The 21,164-nt window shown below is 37.7% G+C and overlaps 2 protein-coding genes across 4 annotated transcripts in view; one reads left to right on the plus strand and one right to left on the minus strand.

Moving 5' to 3' along the window:
- The window catches only part of MED12L (mediator complex subunit 12L), a 317,353-nt gene that overhangs the window by 64,422 nt on the left and 231,767 nt on the right, over positions 1-21,164 (minus strand). For all 3 annotated transcript variants that reach the window (XM_082394311.1, XM_082394312.1, XM_082394313.1), the window contains 5 exons: positions 10,113-10,260; positions 5,660-5,778; positions 4,846-4,989; positions 3,814-3,977; positions 33-164 (listed from right to left, as the gene is read on the minus strand). In XM_082394311.1, coding sequence (XP_082250437.1) covers positions 33-164; positions 3,814-3,977; positions 4,846-4,989; positions 5,660-5,778; positions 10,113-10,260 — 707 coding nt within the window. The remainder of the gene's footprint in view (positions 1-32; positions 165-3,813; positions 3,978-4,845; positions 4,990-5,659; positions 5,779-10,112; positions 10,261-21,164) is intronic.
- P2RY12 (purinergic receptor P2Y12) lies at positions 17,663-20,655 on the plus strand (the record flags this gene model as incomplete). The annotated part of the gene is made up of 2 exons (XM_082394454.1): positions 17,663-17,865; positions 19,613-20,655. The coding sequence occupies exon 2, from the start codon at positions 19,636-19,638 to the stop codon at positions 20,653-20,655; it is 1,020 nt and encodes a 339-aa protein (XP_082250580.1). The 5' UTR covers positions 17,663-17,865; positions 19,613-19,635.

Below are 21,164 nucleotides of genomic sequence, written 5' to 3' on the forward strand. Positions count from 1 at the left end.
TATTCCTATTCTTTTGACTTTCTTCTACCCACCTGAAGAGGTCTCCAAATTTACTTCTGAGGTGGCTACATGACACATAGAGATCGTAGAGGTAGGCTAAGATGCATCTTTCTGGGGAAGAACATTCTGAGGGGTTCACCACATGCTTTACCACACCACACAATCTGAGGAGAAAAATATATGAAGAAATGAGACACTTTGCTAATGTATGTTACCGCTTGGATCTTTTAGAGTGAGAATGTGTCCATGTATTACTCAAGTAAGAAAAAAGATACCAGATTGTTAACACTAATCATTATACCAAGTAAATAACTGCATAAAATATCAGTTTTCTATTATGATATTGAAACACTAAATATTTTTTTAACACTTCAGAAATGCCATTAACATTAAGAAATGAAAGAAATTCCACCATACAGAAGATATGTAGGGAGGAATCCACCAATAAAGTTGCTGTGACTAGGACACAAAAGTTGTAGGAGAGAATCTCTCATCAGTAAGAAGACTGACAAATTCCAGAAATTTGCAAAGGGCCCCATGTCCACTATGTAAAAGGGCAATTTCTTCACATCAGTAAGTCTGGGAAATCTATTTTCAAGACCATGAGCTGGTTCTGGCATGAACTCGAAGAATTCATGGTTTGAGGTCACGTTCTCCTTGTTTTTCCAAACTAGAAACAAATTTATTTTAGTTTATCTTAATAAGAATTTAAAACCCCTTCTTTTTAGTGACATTCTCCATTAAGACTTGCGGTTCAGAAGTACCACTACTACTCTAATTCCCCAGATCAGAAAGATGGCCTCTTGGGCCACAATTCATACAAAACAAAAGTTCATACCACACAGAAGTAAACACTAGTGGTCCATCCACCTATCTGTGAGTCTGATTCCACTGTCACCTTGCATTCTGTTACAGGGTTCGGTACTACTACAACAGTGTCACAGATGACTCAGATTATTAAAGCTGAAAAGGGCTTTAGAAATCATCTGATTCACCTTCCTCATTTCACAAAGAGGGCTCTGAGGCTCAGGAAGGTGATGTAGCTTTCCCACAAGGCAAAGACCTACTTCACAGCAGATCCAAAAAGAGAAGTTAGGTCTCCAGAACCCCAGTCTGGAGCCCTCTCCACTGTTTAGGGGACGGGAGGGAGCCTAGCATGTCAAGGCTGAGAAGGACACTGGAGTCACAAATATCAGAGGTGGGACCGAGGAAACTATGCAAAGAAATAGCCATGTAGCATCCCAAGCCCTGTGAACTGACATCAGCAGATGCAGGTAACTGATAAAGGCTGTCAATTATAGCAAAATTGTCCCACAGTTAAGAAGAAAAGTAGATGATTCAATCAGTTGTTACCTATATAAACCAAAAAATTCCAGATATACCCTGACAAGCAAAGAATTATTTTGTGATTAAAGTAAACATTTATTGAAAGTTTGCTAGGCATTTACTGTATCGCAGTAAATACTGAGTGTTTGTTTCCTCAATAATTGTTTCACTTGCTCGAGGTAAGAAAAACATTTTACATTGAGATCCAATATGTTTATTCATATAAGTGCAAAAAAAAAGAAAAAAGAAAAAAACCCAAAATAATAATTTTGGGGAAAATACTTATCCTTACTATACATGATAAAGAACAAATATAATAAAGTGAATAACAAATATGATTTTATGAACATTTACTAGAACACAAATTTAAAATGCCAAAATAAATGATAATGAAATAAATCCAAAATAACAAACAAAAACAAAAAAATACTTGTGAAAACCTATTATATTCATTTCATGACCAACTAGAGATGGTTCCATACACAGTTTTAAAAAGTATGGTATAAATCAAACAGCATGAATGAGCTCCTAGTTAGAAAGACTTTTAGCAATCTGGGAGATTTATTAGCTATCTGATGTTGGGTACATCACCTACCATTCCATTTAACAGGCCTGAGTTTCTGTTTTTTGACTTATAAAATGGTACTAATTAGTCAACCCTACAGGGTAGTTGAGGGCTATAAAATAGTTCTGTATTTCCTGGATTCTAAGATGGTCATTTCCTTACATTTAAAAATATCAGGGATGTTTCAGATGTCACTTAGTAATAATCTAAGTGTATATTATCTGTGGCTATGCTCTCATATGAAGAGAAAGCTTATGGTCCACAAAAGCTAAAATATTTACTATCTGGCTCTATACAGAAAAAAGTTTGCTAACTTCTGATCTCAGAGAAAAAATTGAAGAAAGAACCAAGAATAGGAGAGACAAGATAGAAGGAAAGATTAGGAAAATATTAAATGATGTGCCTTCAAGTGATAAGATAATATTTGTTAAGTGAGGAAGGGTGTAAATAAAGAAGAGGCACAGAAATAATAAACTTAAATCAAGCTCAATGTTAGCAAAAGTTTAAGGGCATAAATGCTACTTAAGGCTAAAAGCTGAAGTCAAGAAAAAAATGGTTCTGAAGAACCTAGGGGCAGGACAGGAATAAAGACGCAGACGTGGAGAATGGACTTGAGGACACGGGGAGGGGGAAGGGTGAGCTGGGATGAAGTGAGAGAGTGGCATGGACATATATACACTACCAAATGTAAAATAGATAGCTAGTGGGAAGCAGCTGCATCACACTGAGAGATCAGCTCGGTGCTGTGTGACCACCTAGAGGGATGGGATAGGGAGGGTGAGAGGGAGATGCAAGAGGGAGGGGATATGGGGATATATGTATACATATAGCTTGATTCACTTTGTTATACACCAGAGACTAACTCAACATTGTAAAGCAATTATACTCCAATAAAGATGTTAACAAAAATTTTTTTTAATAAAAAAAAAAGAATGTATTTCTCCCCCAAGATTACAAAGTAAAAATATTTCATCTTAGGAAATGCAGTTAAAGAAAAGCACATATAATTAAGAGACAGCCTCTTTTACAAACTGAATGTAACAATAATTGGATTTAATTTGGTTATGGTTATTGATTTACATGTTTATTACAGAAACATCTTTGAGACCATAAAGAATATTATAAAAAAATATTCAAATTAAAAAAAAAAATCTTTGTGTGTAGAATTAATGTGGCAGCTTTTCCTCTTCTCCTAAAAAGCTGCTGTTAAATGGATGCCACTCTAGAATAGAGTACATGTTGATTACATGTGCTAGATTACCAAAAAAAGGCACTGTGAACCCCATGTTTCTTTTGGGCCCAGGAGGGCTGCCTTTCTTTTACATATATAAAGCTCTGGAGAAAGGAGTCTGCAGTGGACAAAAAGGAGCTCAGAATAGGTTTTCTGACAGCTCATTATACTTCTCTGGTCCCAGTAACCTCGGCCTCATTTAATGGGGGTGATGTAATTACTTGGCCCAACTTCCCTAACAGTAGTAGAGAAAACCTTAGCCTACAATTCACACAAACCGAAAAAAGACTAAGAATCAAAGAAGTCATGTATTCTAGATTAACCCTTGTCAAAAATTTCCTTTAATTTATAAAAGAAATAAAATTGAAAAGGTAAATCTATAAGATGATGTATGTGCAAAGCTTATTTGGCGTTGGATTCTCCAAATAGAAACTGAAATTACATGAGTGAAGAAGCACTCACTTATTCACCATCCATAATAAGCCAGGATGCTGGGTAGCAGGAATGACAGCACCTAGGGGGAGTGAGGTAGCCAGGCAGGCAGGTGGGCTTTTCATGCTTTTATCTCCTTTCCGATAAACGTTTCCTGGCATAACGGGGTTATACCTTTTTATGAAACAAACAGTACAATTTTTCTCTTAAAACCACTATCATATTTCATCACAAATTACACATTCTAGGGTATACCAACCCTTCAAACACCTGGGCCGTCTGATCGGGATTCAGGATCAGACAACTGTGGTATCGCCTGAGAACAGCCACAATGCAGACACACAGTCCCGTCGTGTAACTTCCTGCCAGGCTGGAGGATTTCAGGAGCAGTTCGGCTTCCACAACACTCAGTTCATTCAGGAGCTACAATGGGAGAAAAGATCGAAGAAAAATGTAGCTGCCAAAACAAATAGGAAAGACGTTTATTTTTACAAACCACGGATATATTGAGTCATCCTAAAACTACTTGATCTCCTTCCTTGTCCTGCCCCAGGAACATGCACATATACAACCACAGTCTCAGCACCCCAATGAATTCACTGGTTTTTATTTTTAATACTTTATCAAATTATAGCATTTTCCTTCTCTCTGGGCATCATGGTCCATGCAATCGAGAGGTACCCAGTACTGAAACAGTTATCAAAACTTTATGGTGGTCCAAAGTTCTGGACTGGATAATTTCAGAGAAGAACATCCCCACCTCTGACTTTTTTTCCACTTTCCCCTCCTTTTCAACAAATGGAAGTTATTTATCATCATTTTCTTATTATTAACAAAGCTAACACCTCCAATAGAATAAGTCAAAGAAACCAAGTTTTATGTCTACTCACTAGAGACATAACAAATGAACTCAAGTATGTGTATAAGAAAAATAGTGGAACAAATTAATAATGTTTCATATTTTCTGCTCTTCCCTAAAATATACTCTATTATAAATAGAAAACAAACTTTGACCTTTCCCTAAGCAAAAAACAAAAGACAAACAAGAAATACCCTCAAAGCTCTCATGTTTTAAAATGACTATTACTATATTTTAGCACCAATTATAATTATTTAGTTGAAAATTATGAACACAGATGCAATTAAAATGCTAGTTGAAAATGCTAGTTGAATACTGTTGACTCAGAATGTTTCAACTCTTCAAAAATGCACCGGGTGGCTCATTTTAAACTGTACAATGCCTAGCAGGTTTGCCTTCTGAAAAAAGAGAGAAGCAGGATCCCTTTGACACCTGTATTGCAAAGTCAATGAGGCCATTGATATTCAGTGCTGGCTCCATGAGATCAAAGATCAGCTGAATATGGTGAGCCAACGGGAGATGGTACGATGTTCCTGATGCAAAGCTTGTGATTTGTTCCAGCACATTGTTAGAGATCTGTGCCAAAAAAAAAAAAAAAAAAAGTGAAAGTAATCATAAGACCAACAGTCCAAATAACTTTTATTTATTAAATTACTTCAATTTTTTAGGTAAGAAATGTGAATTTATACGTGATTCTACTTAGAAGTTGAAACATATTTCTACAGAAAACAAAACCATGTACAAATGCAATAATATCCTTAAAACAACTATAATTTGAAGAAATAAGCCGAGTTGTCATTAAGATCTACACCCAACCCTCCTAAAGGTAGAACAACAATAAATGCTAATTAATTTCCAGATGACATTTATTTGACTATCAATGGATTTGTAAAACAAGATAGATTTGGTTTCTTCTCAGTGGCAGAGTAATTTTTCTTCAGTCATCAACAGATTTCTCCCTTATCTGATAGCAATGTAGGACTAAAATGTAATAAGTACTGCATTATAGATTATTTTATATAGTGTTGATTATTATCATATGGTAAAAATATTTCCATGATAAAAATTAATTCCTCTGAGGAAGGCAACGTGACACTTAAAACTGAACTGCTTGATAGTTTAAGACGCTTCCAAATATGTTTAAAAAATGTATTTATAAAACAAGTAAAGCCAAAAACATATATTGCATGAAAGAGATTTTTAAGGAAATATCCCAAATGCATAATAAAACAGCTTTAATGGCTACCTGAGATGTCACTTGATGTTGATCAAAATATGAAAGGAGTTGAAGTTTTGTGAACACAGTCTCCAGTGTTGGAAATGCCTCCTGTTTGCTCTTCCTGGCTTTCTGTCCCTCATCTCCACCTAAATAAACACACAGTAGGTACATTATTTTCCATTTAATTGAAGCTCTTGACTTTAATGGATACTTTTTATTGAAGTATAACATACGAATGGAAAATTGTACAAACTCACTACAAATTCTACAAATTGTACAAATTTCTACAAAATAAATTTATGTAATGAAACTCAAATCACAAAATCACGTACCAAAACTCCAGAAGCCCCCTCAGGTTCCCTGCACTCACTTCTCCCTCCTCAGAGAACCAAGATCCTGACCTCTAATGGCTTGGATTAGTATTGCTCACTTTGGAACTTTATACAAATGGAATCATATGATACGTACTTTTTACATCTGGCATCTTTCACTCAAAATTATGCTTCTGAGATTGATTCATATTGTTGAGGTAATTTTATTTTTTTTCTAAAAATTAACAATTCTCGGGACTTCCCTAGTGGCGCAGTGGTTAAGAATCCACCTGCCAATGCAGGGGATGCAGGTTCGATACCTGGTCCAGGAAGAGCCCACATGCCGCGGAGCAACTAAGCCCGTGCACCGCAGCTACTGAGCCTGCGCGCTAGAGTCCGCGAGCCACAACTACTGAGCTCAAAGAGTAGCCCACGCACAGCAATGAAGACCCAACCCAGCCATACATACATACATACATACATACATAAAATTACAAAAAACTCAAAAAACAAAAAAACAATTCTCATTTATGTACTATACCTAAACTTTTAGCTATTAATGAGAAGTCCCTCTATAAACGCTTCTTACCCACGGACTTTTAAAATACGATATCAACAATGAATGGGGGGGAAAAAAATTCACCGAGGCTCACATTGATGTAATAGGAAACTTCACTGGCATCTTCTTAGGAGATTCCCAAGCAGTTTAGTATGTAAAAAAGGAAATTTACACAATTCCTAACTTTTTTAGGGGTAGAAAGGAATTAAATCACTCCGCCTTAATGGAAAAGTGCTACCTTTATCAATTTAGCATAAAGAAGTTTGAAGAAAATATCAATAAGAAATACTATAAACATTGCTTATTCCAGAGGGACTATTGCTCTTAACAGCTCTAAGGATAAGATCCAGAAATAATTAGGTCCTATTTTAAAATATTTTTAATATATGTATTTACAAACACAAATCTAAAAACAAAAAGGAAATGTTGGATTATACGATCTCCATGAAAGACCATTTCCAACACTATGATTCTAAGCAGTCAAAGCCTACTGAGAAAAAAGCCCTCTAACTCACATCATCTTATTTGGGAAAGTTTAATTTGGGGAACAGAGTTCAATTTACTGATTTTTCCATTAAAGATAAAAGAACGATTTCACTAAACTCAAAAGGCTTTGCTCATGGCAAAGGTAATGGTTTTAGAAAATAACAAGAAGAAAGGAGACTTCTCTTTCAACAATAAGCAATTGTGGTTTATAGATAGGCAAAAGACAAGCAAAAAACCCAGGCGGTTGTGTTTCCTAAAACAAACAAACTTAGAATTAAAAGGTGCTGAGTAACATAAGGTACAAGATTGTGTGTCACTTTTGTCAAATATCACCAAATGTAACGCAAATAATAAGAAAGAAGTTCATGAAACCTACTTGTTTTTCAACATCTATTCTCAAAGGTACAAGTGGCATTTTGCCTTCAATACAGCTGTTTGCATGTCACGAGCATGTATAAAATACCCAAGTTTTGAATTTTTCATTTACTAACATCATTAGTCCAAGGCTGAAAACTTACACCAATAGTCTGGGGTACCATGAGCTTTGGAAGTGAAGGTAACATATTTATTCAGTCCTTCCTGGGACCAAAACCAAGTCTGTTACCAAGAAAAGTAACAGACTGGAGGATGTGGACCCAGCAGGAGAACTCACAAATACCTCTTTTTTTGGTTTGTCTACATTACTAGGCTCTGTTTACTTACACATAGCTAACTTCTCAAGACCTCTTATAAAAAAGATGCAATTGACTCTTAGCAATTTACGTTCACTTTGAGAGAAAAATTTAAGAAATTAGTGGTGGTTCTCAAAGGAATATTTTAATGACATTTACATAGATAACAATATAGTCATAATTCATAGATTTTCATCTGTTTTATGTTAATTTGCTTTCATAATATATATTATTGCTCTCTTGTTGCTTAATTTTGATTTTCCTTTTTTTTTTTTTTTTTAAATCTCTAATCCTGGAAGTTCTGACTTTTATTGGTATGGTAAAACTTCATTAATGTTTTGAAAATTTACACCCAAAGATGACTAGTCAATGTAAATGTAAAATGAGATTTGAACATGTTCAACTGGAAATGTCATTTCAGCTTTAGAGTATAAATCTCCCCCCGCCCCCAGGCAAGGTCTGGTTGATCTAAGAGCGCTCCTAATGAGTTCCTCAAAATCATGTTTTTATGTGTAGCCAGAAATCAAATACATGCTAAGACAACTTCTGTTTTCCTGCCTCACCAGCCTCTTTATCAGAAGGCAGCCCACTACATCCCAAATTAACAAACATATTTCTGGTTGAGGAGTTTTATCTAAAACGTGGGAAAGACAAAAATCCCCACTGAAGATGAACAAACATATTTCTGGTTGAGGAGTTTTATCTAAAACGTGGGAAAGACAAAAATCCCCACTGAAGATGACCCTCTCCTCAGGGGTGCATCTAGTACTGTACCGGATATCTCAGAAATTAGCGTGGAACAACAATGATTTTCTCCTGGTGAGTTCACAAGCAAGAACTGCCTATTTAAGAGACTGGTACGAAGACAGGACAGACAATAGTCTAGCATTTAAAAAAACTCTTTATAAAGGAAGGAAGTAGACTCAGCAGAAAAGGATACCACGTTGCTTCCTTCCCCGTCCCACCCCTCTCAGTGTTCCAAAACCAAACATTCCACAGGACCTGAAAAGACTCTCTAAAAGTAATTTAGGTAAAAGCCCATATTACTGAACCTTCTAAAGGAGACAGTGCCCGTCCCATTCCCAAATATACAAAAAGTAGCTTCAAATATACTTTGCTAGCTAGTTGCAGGGCTTCGGGATTCAGCCCATTTCCTCTTTTCTCTAATAGAGAAAACAGCAAAACAAGAGATCAACGGTTTTTTTAGAGCAGTTCTTCCCCCCTCCCCAATCTCAATAATGACAACAGGGTTTCATTTCCCTTCCACAACCTCATGGCGCCTGTGTAGCACTAACTCTTTAAGAGGCCACAGAAGTGAGTTAGGGAATGCGATGCGAATAACACGAAGGTAGCCTTCCCGCTGTGTTCTAAGACATCGGACACCCAAAACACACATTCAGACTAAAAACCCTGTACCTTGTTTCTGCACCTGCACCCTTACCGATGGAGAGGAAAGAGAGCTATTTGCAATAGTTATATCTGTCCTTTCCTGTGGGAAAGATCTAGTGTGGGCAAGCTCTAGTAATTCATCCAGTTAAAGTCCTAAAGACTGGATCCCCTGTGGAGAGGTTCATAAAACAGTATTTATTTTGTACTGAACAACAAAGCAGGATTCCTAGAGGTGGTTTATGCCATGTGTAGGAAGCGTGCTGTTTGCACAGGGAAAATCCAAACTTTTTTTCCCCATTATATTATTTAAGTAACAGAGAGATAAATACCAGCGGTGGTAGTGGAGTATACATAATGATAGCATACTTTAAATCGTATGACTGTCTAATAAAATAAACAAACTTTGAAAAGAGTAATTAGGCAAACGGGAAGTGGATAATTACAAAGTTCCAATTATATTATATGGTGACATAATACAAAGGCATAACTTCATTGTAAGAACTATGTAAAAAGCTTGGTGACAGAGCATTCCAAGTAAAGGCATTATGGAGTAAAGACCCAGTTTTCTTTTTACTTGAAATCATTTGGAGACGTGGGTAGCCTCCACTACCTACTGCAATTATTCTTCTGGATAACGTAAGAAAAGATCAGCCACTACAATGTCATGACTTTTAATTATCATGTACCTATGAGTACCCAGAGCCAACTATAAGCTTGAAAAAGGATGGAACTGGGGGAATGGACCTCTTCCAGCCTAAGGGTTTTCCAACTCATTCTTCAATACTTTATGGATGACTACTGTGGAAAATTTGGGAAATATGAAAAAAAGAGGAGCAAATAAAATCACCTATATCTATCTATAGAAGGTGCTATTTTCATGCAAGCATTACTATAAATGGAACCAAGCCCTTAAAACTTCAATGTGCTTATTCATATTTCAACGTGACAGTCATTCGGGGGAGGAAACACTCTGCTGACCGTGCCATGTATGACTCTGATAAAGACTGCGCTGAGGGGAAGACAAACGACAGCACAATGGGGGCAAATGCATTAGGGCTCCTTACCCCCGCTCTCTGTGGTGCTCTTCTTATTTAGGATTTTCAAAATATCTTTGGTAATTTTCTTCAACTGATGCCTGGCTTCTTCACGCTCTTTGCCCACTCCGTAAAGAAGGATTGTGCGCTGGTTATACTCATGACTTGAAGATTCATCCTGAAAAACAGAAAATGCATTCTGAAACCCCTGTTTAAAGGGTGGGGTTCATGGACATGATACGCGCTGACCACAGCATCTCCATGCTGGCTCGTGTGGTGGTGGCATTCCGCCCACCTTTCAATTCACCTCAACCTCCACTGGCAACACCCTTGTTTTTCCAGTTTGGAACTTGCTAAAGTAAAAAAAAGTGTCAACTGACCTGAAGTCTTAATAGAAGCAGTTGATGTGGGCGTACCTTACAGAGTAAGTTTTGACTCTTGATTGTTTAAAATTTAACATGGTATTAATTTCACATCCTATTACATACTATCTAGTTAAACTTTTTCCTTATGGAAAATGTTATCTCTTAGCAAGCTCAGTTTTCTGCATACATTAAACATCATTAAACATTTTATATTTAGAAAAAAAGAGGATCCTCAAGTGCTTTTATTAAAAAAAAAAAAAAGTTCCATTTACTTCCAATATGACTGTGTTAAGACACATGTATATTTCTTTCCAAATGGAAAACCACAGACAGCATGGGTCTCATTAGGTGTGAGGAAAATAGCTGGAAATGCAAACACGTTCTGACACCACCTTCCTCTTCTGGACCACCTCCCCACACCTGCCCCACAGACACAGTGAATTCAAGCACTATTTTTCCCACATGGGAGAGGAAATTACTTAGTCACAGCATCACAAAAACATACACACCGCTAAACACATTCTTTAGCCAGAGTTAAATAGTCCAGGATGTGTCCTCTCTTATGCCTGGTTTTGAATTTTTCTATCTAAATTTCTCTCTTGGATCCTATACTCTTCCATTTTCTTAGTGAAATTCCTAGCTCTATCTTTCAGTTCATCTCCTTTTCTTACCATTTGTACATGTTTGCCCATGCGACGTACTTACTCTCCCTAACAGTATCTATCCCTAAGGAGCTCACATGAGGAAAGTTTTGTCCCAGGGAAAACAAACTGCACTGTGTGCACGTAAATTAGTAATGGCTGCAAAAAAGAGCAAAGTCCTTGTGACCTGGAGAACGCCAATGTTCAATTTGGAGTACTCCACGTGTGTACTCTGCACAAAGTAGCATTTTGCTTCTTTAGCCTTGAAGTAAGAGCCTGTTTCTTCTCAGTTTCTGTCACTGTTCTCTCAGTCTCTTTTTGTCATTCTGTCTTTCTCTCACCTGCCTGCATTCAAGGCACCACTTCTTGCACTGGTTCCTTTTTTATAACATTCTATCAGAAATATACATTTGCATACTCTGCCAATCTATCTTGCTACCATGTCCCCAAATAATTAATATTTCAGGTTGTTCAAACCGAGTAAGTCTTTTCTAGAAGCTGTTATTTAATACCTTGAGTTTCAAAATCTCCTCCGAAGTTTCAAAAGGCAGACCTAACCACAGGATAAAGTCGACACAGGTAGTGATTGCTATATCTCAGTGACCTGAGCTACTTTGTCAATCTCCAACTTTTGCTGTTGTTACACAGCATTACTGATATACTTCCTGGTGGGGTGTGTACATATAAGCAAGCCCTGTAAGGGGGACAGAAGGGCGATGAGGAAACTGCACAAAACTCAGATGCCAGTCATGTGCCCTGGTGATTGTTTTCAGTTAAGGCACCTGTCAAATGGTTCTAATGTAAACCTGTGTGTGAGGGGTGATGGAAAGATGTTAGCAACAGCTGTTTATAGAGTACCTACCTACAGCAAGACAAGGTACTGAGAACCCTGAGAAAATGCAAGGATGAATGTTCCCTGATTTAAGGAGTACAGATTCAGTATCATAGAGATAGCATCTGCAGAGCTCGAACCCCAAACAGGGATGGGGAGGGAAGGTATCCTGGAAAGATCCATGTGTTCTATGAACACGGGGTACTATGGCTCCATATTGGCCCAATAACAGCCCAAGCTCAGGGTAAGAGAGAGCTGTGACTGCATCCAGGGTGTGTCACTTGCCAACGCCATGGTCCAAGATAATGAGCCTTTTTGAGCCTCAGATTCTTCCTCTGAAAAATGGTTAACACTACATACCTTATAAGGTTTTGGTGAGAGTGGCGATCTGTCTGTAAAATGCTTAGTGGCATATCAGACACAGCACCCCCTACTGTCCATTGATATTACTGCACCTCCACGCCTCCCCTGCAGGCACCCCACAGCTGCGCTGTGCTGAATTGCTCAACATTTCCCAAAGGTGCCGGGCACTTCCTTCCTTTGCTGGTCTCCTCCTGCCACCTGAAATACTCTCAACAGCCTCAACTGCAATTGTGGAAATGCTATGCATGACAGCGTCAGGTCCCTCCCTCTGTCAACTCAGTTTAGAGAAAGCCCTCGCTGCAGAGGGAGGGCTGGAGAGGAGAGACTTTGGAGCATTTATCGCTGTGTAATTCACCTATTTTCTAGGTATCTGTTTAATGTCTGTCTTCCTCACTAGACCATTCACATTGATATTTTCCTTAATGGCACTGACTAGGTGCTTAATATTTGTTGGATGCATGAAATAATGAATAAATAAGTGGATTAATGAAGAAACATGTGACTAAAAGAATAGGGCAGGGATGAAGATAAGAAAAAAAAAAAAACTAGTTTAGTAGGAAACTTAACCTGATAACTAAGTGCTTTAAAAAACTGAAGAGGAAAAATGAGAGGCAGAGAGAAGTTTAGACCAAAAAAGTCTGTAGGGTGTAAACTGGGTCTTAGTGGTGGGAGTAAAAAATAAGAAGCAAAATCAAGAGGTATCTGAGGAAGTTAGGAAAGGATCAGGCATCTGAGTGAATGTGCATCTCACTGGATTTCAAGACGGACTCACTAGATAAAATTTGTTGGGGTCCGGGCGGTTGTGAGGAGGGGGGGGAAGGAGTAGGTTATAAGGGCAGGGAGCTCATGAATTCACCGTTAGGTGAGAGGAATTCAAGGGGTAGGTGGAAATGTATTACAAATGTCTAGTACGTGGTCTGACGGCAGGTCTAGTGCAGAAGTGACAGCTTAGGGATAAGAGCGCTATGTAACTGGAAGGGATTCAAAACCCTCGTGTTCTCTTTGGGCAGGGGTGGGGAGGGAAAACAGCTGCGATAGTGAAGGGGATAAATAAGCCATCAAATGATGGACACACACTCTCCATAGTTAATAAATAATCAGACAAGTCAAGGTCACAAAAGCGAGGGAAGGAACAGTTAACAACAGGGGTCATCAACAGTGTTGAATACAGTTAAGAAATCACAATGGATGCTGGCTTCTCTGACTTGTTTCTTTTAAAAAAAACCACAGGTGTGAACCTCAAAAGAGAAGTTTCTCTAGAGTGGTAGGGGCAGAAGGCAGGAAACAGGAGGTTGAAGTAAGAGCAGATGGTGAAATGGTGAAGGTGAGGGAAGTAAACCACATTTACTAGTAGTTGGGTATAAAGAACAACAGCTTGAGAGAAAAGTGATCATTGTATTAGGATAACCAATGACAAACTGGTTTCAAAGCTATGTTTCAAATGAGTCTCCATAAAGGAAATCCAGACTGGAGGGCAGATAACTGACGAAAGAGACGGGCAACAGTGGCCTCTTGTCTGGATTAACTTCAAAAGACAAGGACATCTTTCTACTTAACCATAGACAAAAAAGAAAACTGGTGAAAATACAGGGAAATCTGGAGGTGAAGAAGTGAGGAACTTGAAGATGCTTGTATTAGCTCATTGGCTCTGTTATGTTCAGGGAATTGGGCCAGAAGCAAAGCAAAGTCATGAGGTGAGAGTAAGGGGATGGAATTAAAAAGTAAGAGAAGCCTGCAGTTAGCTGGGCGAGGTGAGGCAGGGCGGGCGGGGGGCGGGGACCACTGGTCAACCTCTATACGGGGCATGAAGACTGTGTTTCTGATAGTTAACATTTTTTAGGGAAACCGTGAGAGCCGTTACTAGTCTTCAAAGAGGAAAGGCAAACACATTTTAAAAGCAACTCTTTTTCAATAGCCTACAGGATTGGTTTACATCAATTCTTTGTGCATGTAGAAAATGCACAAATCTTTAAATAGCAACTTATACATGAGAATAAGGTCAATCTCAGAAAATGGACCAAATATATCCAAAGGTCTCAATGAGTTCTACTCTTTAAACTAGGTGTTAAAACACCCTCAAGTTGCATAGTTGTAAAAGATCAGTACCAAAGAATTATTCTCTTGTCAATACCATGAAGGACACATTTGCGGGGTGGAGAAAGAATCCATAGGAGAGTCCGTGGAAGTCTAGCTAACCCCTTTCACGCTAGCCCCCTGCTGTCCTTGGGTTAAACAGGTCACCTCCCCTGTAAACTGAGTTCTGAAAATCTCATCCTCCAGATCAATCACTTTCTTTCTTCAGATAATATCTCACACTCACACTTAATTGATCTTTTAAAAAAGTAGGAGGATGCACATCCAAAAACTCTGGAAGGATTGTTGTACTATAGAAATTAAAAGATGTCTCTTGAGCCAAAAGTCCTGAAAAGGGAAAACTTGGAGTTAACTGAAGCCCGATATTAGTCATCTTCATTTCTTTAAAATAAGTGATTAGAAATGTTGCCAAAACGTGTGTGTGTGTTCACAAGGATGTGATAATGGTGGTGAGATTATTAGAGCCGTGTACTCTCCTTTCACCTCCAATCATTATTTCTTTCAGCTGAAGCTTTCAATGTACCACGTTTATTCTGTTTAGAATAAAATAAATTCAAATCAATGTTACAGCAGTAATAAGGCTTGGGCTGGTGGGGGGAGATGGGTGTGTACACTGTGGAGAGGCTGTGTGAAAGGAACAAGGAAATCAACAGCTTCTTCTCAGTATAACTCCACCTGACCTGGAGTAACTCTTTCTAATTCAAGAAAATCGGAGACTCCTTTACTTAGATTTGTGAAGGAAAGCTTTGTTCAATAATAGCTTATAGTCCACAGTGTGGCCAAGATGAGGCCTTTACCCAACAAACTCAGAGCATCCTAGGAGCATAATGGCTGTCAAGCGGTTTGACGATATATACTAGTCCTCTACTTTCAAGCAAAACACTCAAGACAAGGATGACAGATAACTGGATCACCAGAGATAGTATTCTTTTCTTGCTAAATACCGCAATGCCCAAGACTCCTTACTTTTGGAATTTAACTTATATCTAATCTGAATTTGTACACTCTAACAGGTAAAGCCAAGCTAGATGACATAAGAACGGCCTTAAAATGCATGTGCTCCATCAAAACCTTCACTAATGTCAGAATGACTGCATTTCAAAACCGTAAGATGTTAGAACTAAAACAGCCTAAGAGCTCATCCAGTGGCTTAATTACCTCTCCATCCTCCTGTCCCAACCCAGTTTCACAAGGACCACAGGGGTCCTACCATTTCAGGGCATGGTCCTCTCTGTTCACAGTAATCCTATTTGAAGCAAATACATATTTTCAGATAAGCAGACTCGATTAAATAAAGAAACCAATTAAACCACTTGCATGTAAAGATTCTAGGGTATATAGAATTACTTCACTTTTCCAGTCGTCCTCCACTGAGTAAGTACTATTAGAGAAGGTTTACAGATAGGTGTGGTTGGGAGTTAAAACCAGAGGAAAGAGAAAGTTAATTTAGATCAAGAACCAGAGCCTTTCATTTACCCCTCAAATCCCTAGTCATAGCCCTTTAGGAATTTGGAAATATAAATTCTCCATAAAGTAGCACGAATTAGTGTTCCTTTAGTATGGCATATTGCTTTGTTGAAAATAGTCATGATTTTTTTTTTTTTTTCAAAAGCCTTGTTTCATCCAAAGGTCTTAGAAACACTTCACAAACGTCCTTTAAAGTTGACAATCTGGTGTGAAGGCAAGCATGACTCCTATCTTCTTAAGAGTGTAGCCATTCCATTCATGGCATTGACCTCTTACTGTTGGGCCTCAATGTAGGGGCGGGGCATGTAGGGAGGGGTTGTGGAGACAGTGAGATGGGGAAGATTTTTGTACACAGTGGTCACAGATGCAGGCTCTGGAATCAGACAGGATGGGTTGAATAGGATCTCTAACTTCGCTGCTCTGCTCCTTAGTTTCCATCATCCAGAGAATAGAAACAAGATGATTATCTACTTCACAGAACAGTTGAGATCATACAATGAGTCAATTCACGACAATACAAGAAATCAAAATTTGGCTGTTACTATTCTGAAGTGTATGTAGCATAAAAGGTTTTTCAAAAAGTATGCTGTCCTCTAAACCAACAAATAAGTTAATTTTCTTAAAGTATAGCATCAAACTGACACCTCTAGATGACTAACAGATAGGGATCATCATGTGACTGACACTTCCAACTGCAATTACCCAAATGCATAGCTTGATTTCAAACCCATAATGCCAACAAAATTCTCAGGTAGTTTAAATCAGTGGTCTTCAACCTTGAGTGTGTATGAGCATCACTTGGAAGGCTCATGAAACTACAGGCGAGGGGTGCATTCCTGAGTTTCTGATCCACTGGGGCTAGGTTGGTGCCCAAGAAAGTGCATTTCTCCTGATTCCCCAGGTGACGCTGAGCTGCTGTTCTGTACTTTAAAAACCGTCCTTGAAGATTATCTAACCTACACAGAGACAGACACACTCAAAACTCAGAAGAAAGAAATAACCCCAACATATGTTCACAGCAAAGATACCTACCCAAGTGGATCTGCTGGTAACAGAAGGACACTACAGTTTGAAATATTGTACGAGTGTGTACACATGCGTGAGTGCCCACAATATTTACATAAAAGGTAATATTGATACCACAGTCCCTTCATTTAATGATATATTTCCCCCAAAACACAAAAGCAAAATCAAAAGAAAAGTAATAATAATTTGTTTATATTTAAATTCTACTCAAGAAAAGCATGAAAGACACTATATAATAAGCCTGGCAATGGATACAACTGTTTCTCTTTCTTAATGTAATTTTAGAATCTTAAAATTTATAATGGGAGGAAACTGTCACCTACAAAGAGTTGCTCAAACACAGATTTAAAATAATGACATTATTAACCAGGAAAAAAACAAAGAGCAAGAAACCTAACCTCCCTAACAAGCACACATTACGAGTTAAAATGTGATTACTTGTTAAAAGGCAATATATCACCCAATGTTGAGCACATATGTTTCCAGGTAAATAAACATCTGAGAAAGCAAGTTTGTGACCTTCTCCAGGAAGCAGACATTGATAGGCCTGATCTCCACTTGGATTTATCATTTGTATGGGAAATAACCCAAAGAACTCAAAAAGCATCAACTCTATGGCAGGTTTCAGTAAAAAGCCACAAGATTTTAAATTGCTTTTTAAAAGATGACTTCTCACCCACCCTGCCCCATATTTCCCAAGGAAATAAAAGCAGAAGTCCTAAAAGCAGCCAGACGGAAACACAGTGTCTGCATAGCTTTGAGTCCACGGTGTCTGAAGGTAATTTCTGATTGTGAATTTCTTCCTCTCTCCCTCTATTTCTCTCCAGAACACTCAAGACCTTACTGATGAAAGCTCAGAAGATTGTCTATCATAAAGAGTGTAAACAGCTAAACTAAGACATTAAAAGGAAAATAACCAGATGCCACTCTGCAGGTTTTATTAACTACCACATACTGGATACATTCAAATCCTTCAGAATCAACAGAGTAACCAGGTAACTTTATCTCTAGAAGTATTTGACAAGTATATGTATTTGCACTACGATGTGTGTGTAAATTTTTTCAAGTTTTCTTAAAGTTGCAAAACTTTAATAGCAATATCGATGCAGGTACTTATATGGAATATAAATTAAAATACAAGCCGCATTAATGATGTTAGAGATAACCATTAACTTCTTCACTAAAAAAAAAAAAAAAAAAAACTTATACAGAACATGGAAATAAAATTCAAATGGTCTTACTTATTTTACCTTGAGTGTAAAATGAAATTTAATATAGATAGAGGGAGCCGAAATTCTCAATACCAAGAATACTTATTAAATAAGTTACAGTCTATGCAAAATGAGCATTCCCAAAGTAGAATTTCCAAAACCATCAGGGCATAAACAAAGGCAAATAGCAGTAGCAAGGAAGGTTAAATCAGTGATCTTGTGTCAAATACTAGTGTTTATTTAGGGGTTTTTTTTTTTTTTTTTTTTAAGTTAAACAGGTGAGGAGGTATTGAAAATTGAAGCCATATTGTGACATGAATCTTAACTCGTTCTACTTTCAGTAATTAAAGGATGGAAAAAAGAATTCCACTGACATTTGGGGGAACTTAGTGCTGCCTTTGTTATATTTAAATCTTTTAAATTGAAGCATTTTTTTTTAAATTTAGATATTTGTACTTTAACATTACCGTGTCTTATACTTAGGAATAATATTTTATATAGAATCAATTCCATTTGTTTTTGATGAATTAAAATTTTACAAATTTCATTTTAAGATTCAAAACTTAGATGCCAAATAATGTATTCAAGTCAAGTGTTAATTTCCTTTATAGCTGCCTGTTGTGGTATAACAACCTACGGAACCAGACAAGGACATGATTTTGGTATTTTATTTTAATTACCATTATATACACTCTATAAATCTAGAAAGTATGCCCAGGCTGTTTTGAGGAATGCCATCTGATGCCTACATACAGAAGCCATTTCCTTATTTTTTTAGCATTTAAAAATTTGCACTGAATGATATTCAAGAAAACGTATGTAAAACCTTAAAATTTACCGAGCAAAGTTGGAAAAGAGATATACATGGGTTAAAATATTCGGAGCTAAAGAATAGTCTCTATGAGGCTGATTTTCGAATGGATGACTGAGCAATACAGAAGCAGAAATACCTTCCAATTATAAAAGAAAAAAAATGTTTTCTGCTTTTTATTTATTTAACAATAATTTTTCCACAAGTGATGTTACACAAATTTCTTTTCACTTTTTACTTTTAAAATTCTACTCAGCAATTATCAGTCATTTCTCCTTAGAACCCTTTGAAGCTACTAGAGGAAATGAAGCCCAGAAACAAGGATGGTGTAGGAAAAGTGACTGTGAATAGAAACAAAAAAGTTAGAAGGCGTGGAAATGAAGTTGCAGAAGAATAAAGCACAGCTCGAATATTTCTCTTCCAGATTTTATGTATGTGCCCTTTTGCCTAAGATCAAAAATGTCCTATAAGAGGCAAACAGTCAAAAAATAAGAAATACAAAGTAGCCATACCATCACACGATGTTCTTCAGGCTATTTTATTTTGCTACAGATAAAATATTTGTCACCATGAAATATTTTGAGATTTAATTTTCTGTGTTCTTACTGTCCCAGTGAGGCTCAGACACCTCAATTTTTGTCCAAAAATGTTACCCACAGAGATGAGAGTGAAGTCAAATATCTGGGACTGAAAATAATCATCCCCTCTGTCCCCCTCTAGGTAGCAAAGAAGAAACACAAGCCATGGACAACCTCACCTCTGCGGCTGGGAATGGCAGCCTGTGCACCAGAGATTACAAAATCACCCAGGTCCTCTTCCCGCTCCTCTATACCGTGCTGTTTTTCGTTGGACTCATCACAAACAGCCTGGCAATGAGGATTTTCTTTCAAATCCACAGTAAATCCAACTTTATTATTTTCCTTAAGAACACAGTCATTTCTGATCTTCTCATGATTCTGACTTTTCCATTTAAAGTCCTCAGCGATGCCAAACTGGGAACAGGACCGCTGAGAGCCTTTGTGTGCCAAGTGACCTCCGTTGTATTTTACTTCACGATGTATATCAGTATCTCATTTCTAGGACTGATAACGATCGATCGCTACCAGAAGACCACCAGGCCATTTAAAACATCCAACCCCAGCAATCTCTTGGGGGCTAAGATTCTCTCTGTCATCATCTGGGCGTTCATGTTCTTACTCTCCTTGCCTAACATGATTCTGACCAACAGGAGGCCAAGTGACAAGAATGTGAAGAAATGCTCATTCCTGAAATCAGAGTTTGGTCTGGTCTGGCACGAAATAGTCAATTACATCTGTCAAGTCATTTTCTGGATTAATTTTCTAATTGTCATTGTATGCTACACGCTCATTACAAAAGAACTGTACAAGTCATACGTGAGAACAAGGGGCGTCGGCAAAGTCCCCAAGAAAAAGGTAAACATCAAAGTTTTCATTATCATTGCTGTATTTTTTATTTGCTTCGTTCCTTTCCACTTTGCCCGAATTCCCTACACCCTGAGTCAAACGCGGGATGTCTTTGACTGCTCTGCTGAGAACACTCTGTTCTACGTCAAAGAGAGCACTCTCTGGTTAACTTCCTTAAACGCGTGCCTGGATCCATTCATCTACTTCTTCCTTTGCAAATCCTTCAAAAATTCCTTGATGAGTATGCTGAGATGCTCCAATTCTGCGTCATCTCCATCCCATAAAAACAGGAGAAAAGGGCAGGATGGTGGTGACCCAAGTGAAGAGACCCCAGTGTAAACAAACTGAGGTAATATTTCAGTCTATTAGTGTCTGGAACTCCAGACAGGCAAGCACTATGTGAAAATATTAATACTGACTAAGAAGTAGCTGAGTTAGTAACGATAACTCTTGAAACAAGTTAATAGAAGGTGACAAAAGCAATTTTCGTTTATTTGCCTGGCACTGAAAGCAATCTTAAAATGCAGAAAAGTAACCGAACAGGTAGCTGTGTAGCAAAACAAACTGCATCCAGTCACCACGCCACGTGCAAAACTACACAGAAGTCAGACGTGTAGAGTTTTGGCAAAATGGGTAACCATATAATAACATTTACGGTAATTTTTAAAATATATTACTGATCACAATGCTATTATCAACTTATTATAATCAACTAAGAATGATAAATATGATAAAATCTTCTGACCAAATATTATACTTACATACTGATATATGTATATATACTTATACGTACTTACATATGTATATATACCCCAGTCCCTTAACCAAATGCTGACCTATTGTGATAC

The sequence above is a fragment of the Balaenoptera borealis genome (genome assembly GCF_965194805.1).
Source record: "Balaenoptera borealis genome assembly, chromosome: 5".
NCBI classification, from domain to species: Eukaryota; Metazoa; Chordata; class Mammalia; order Artiodactyla; family Balaenopteridae; genus Balaenoptera; species Balaenoptera borealis.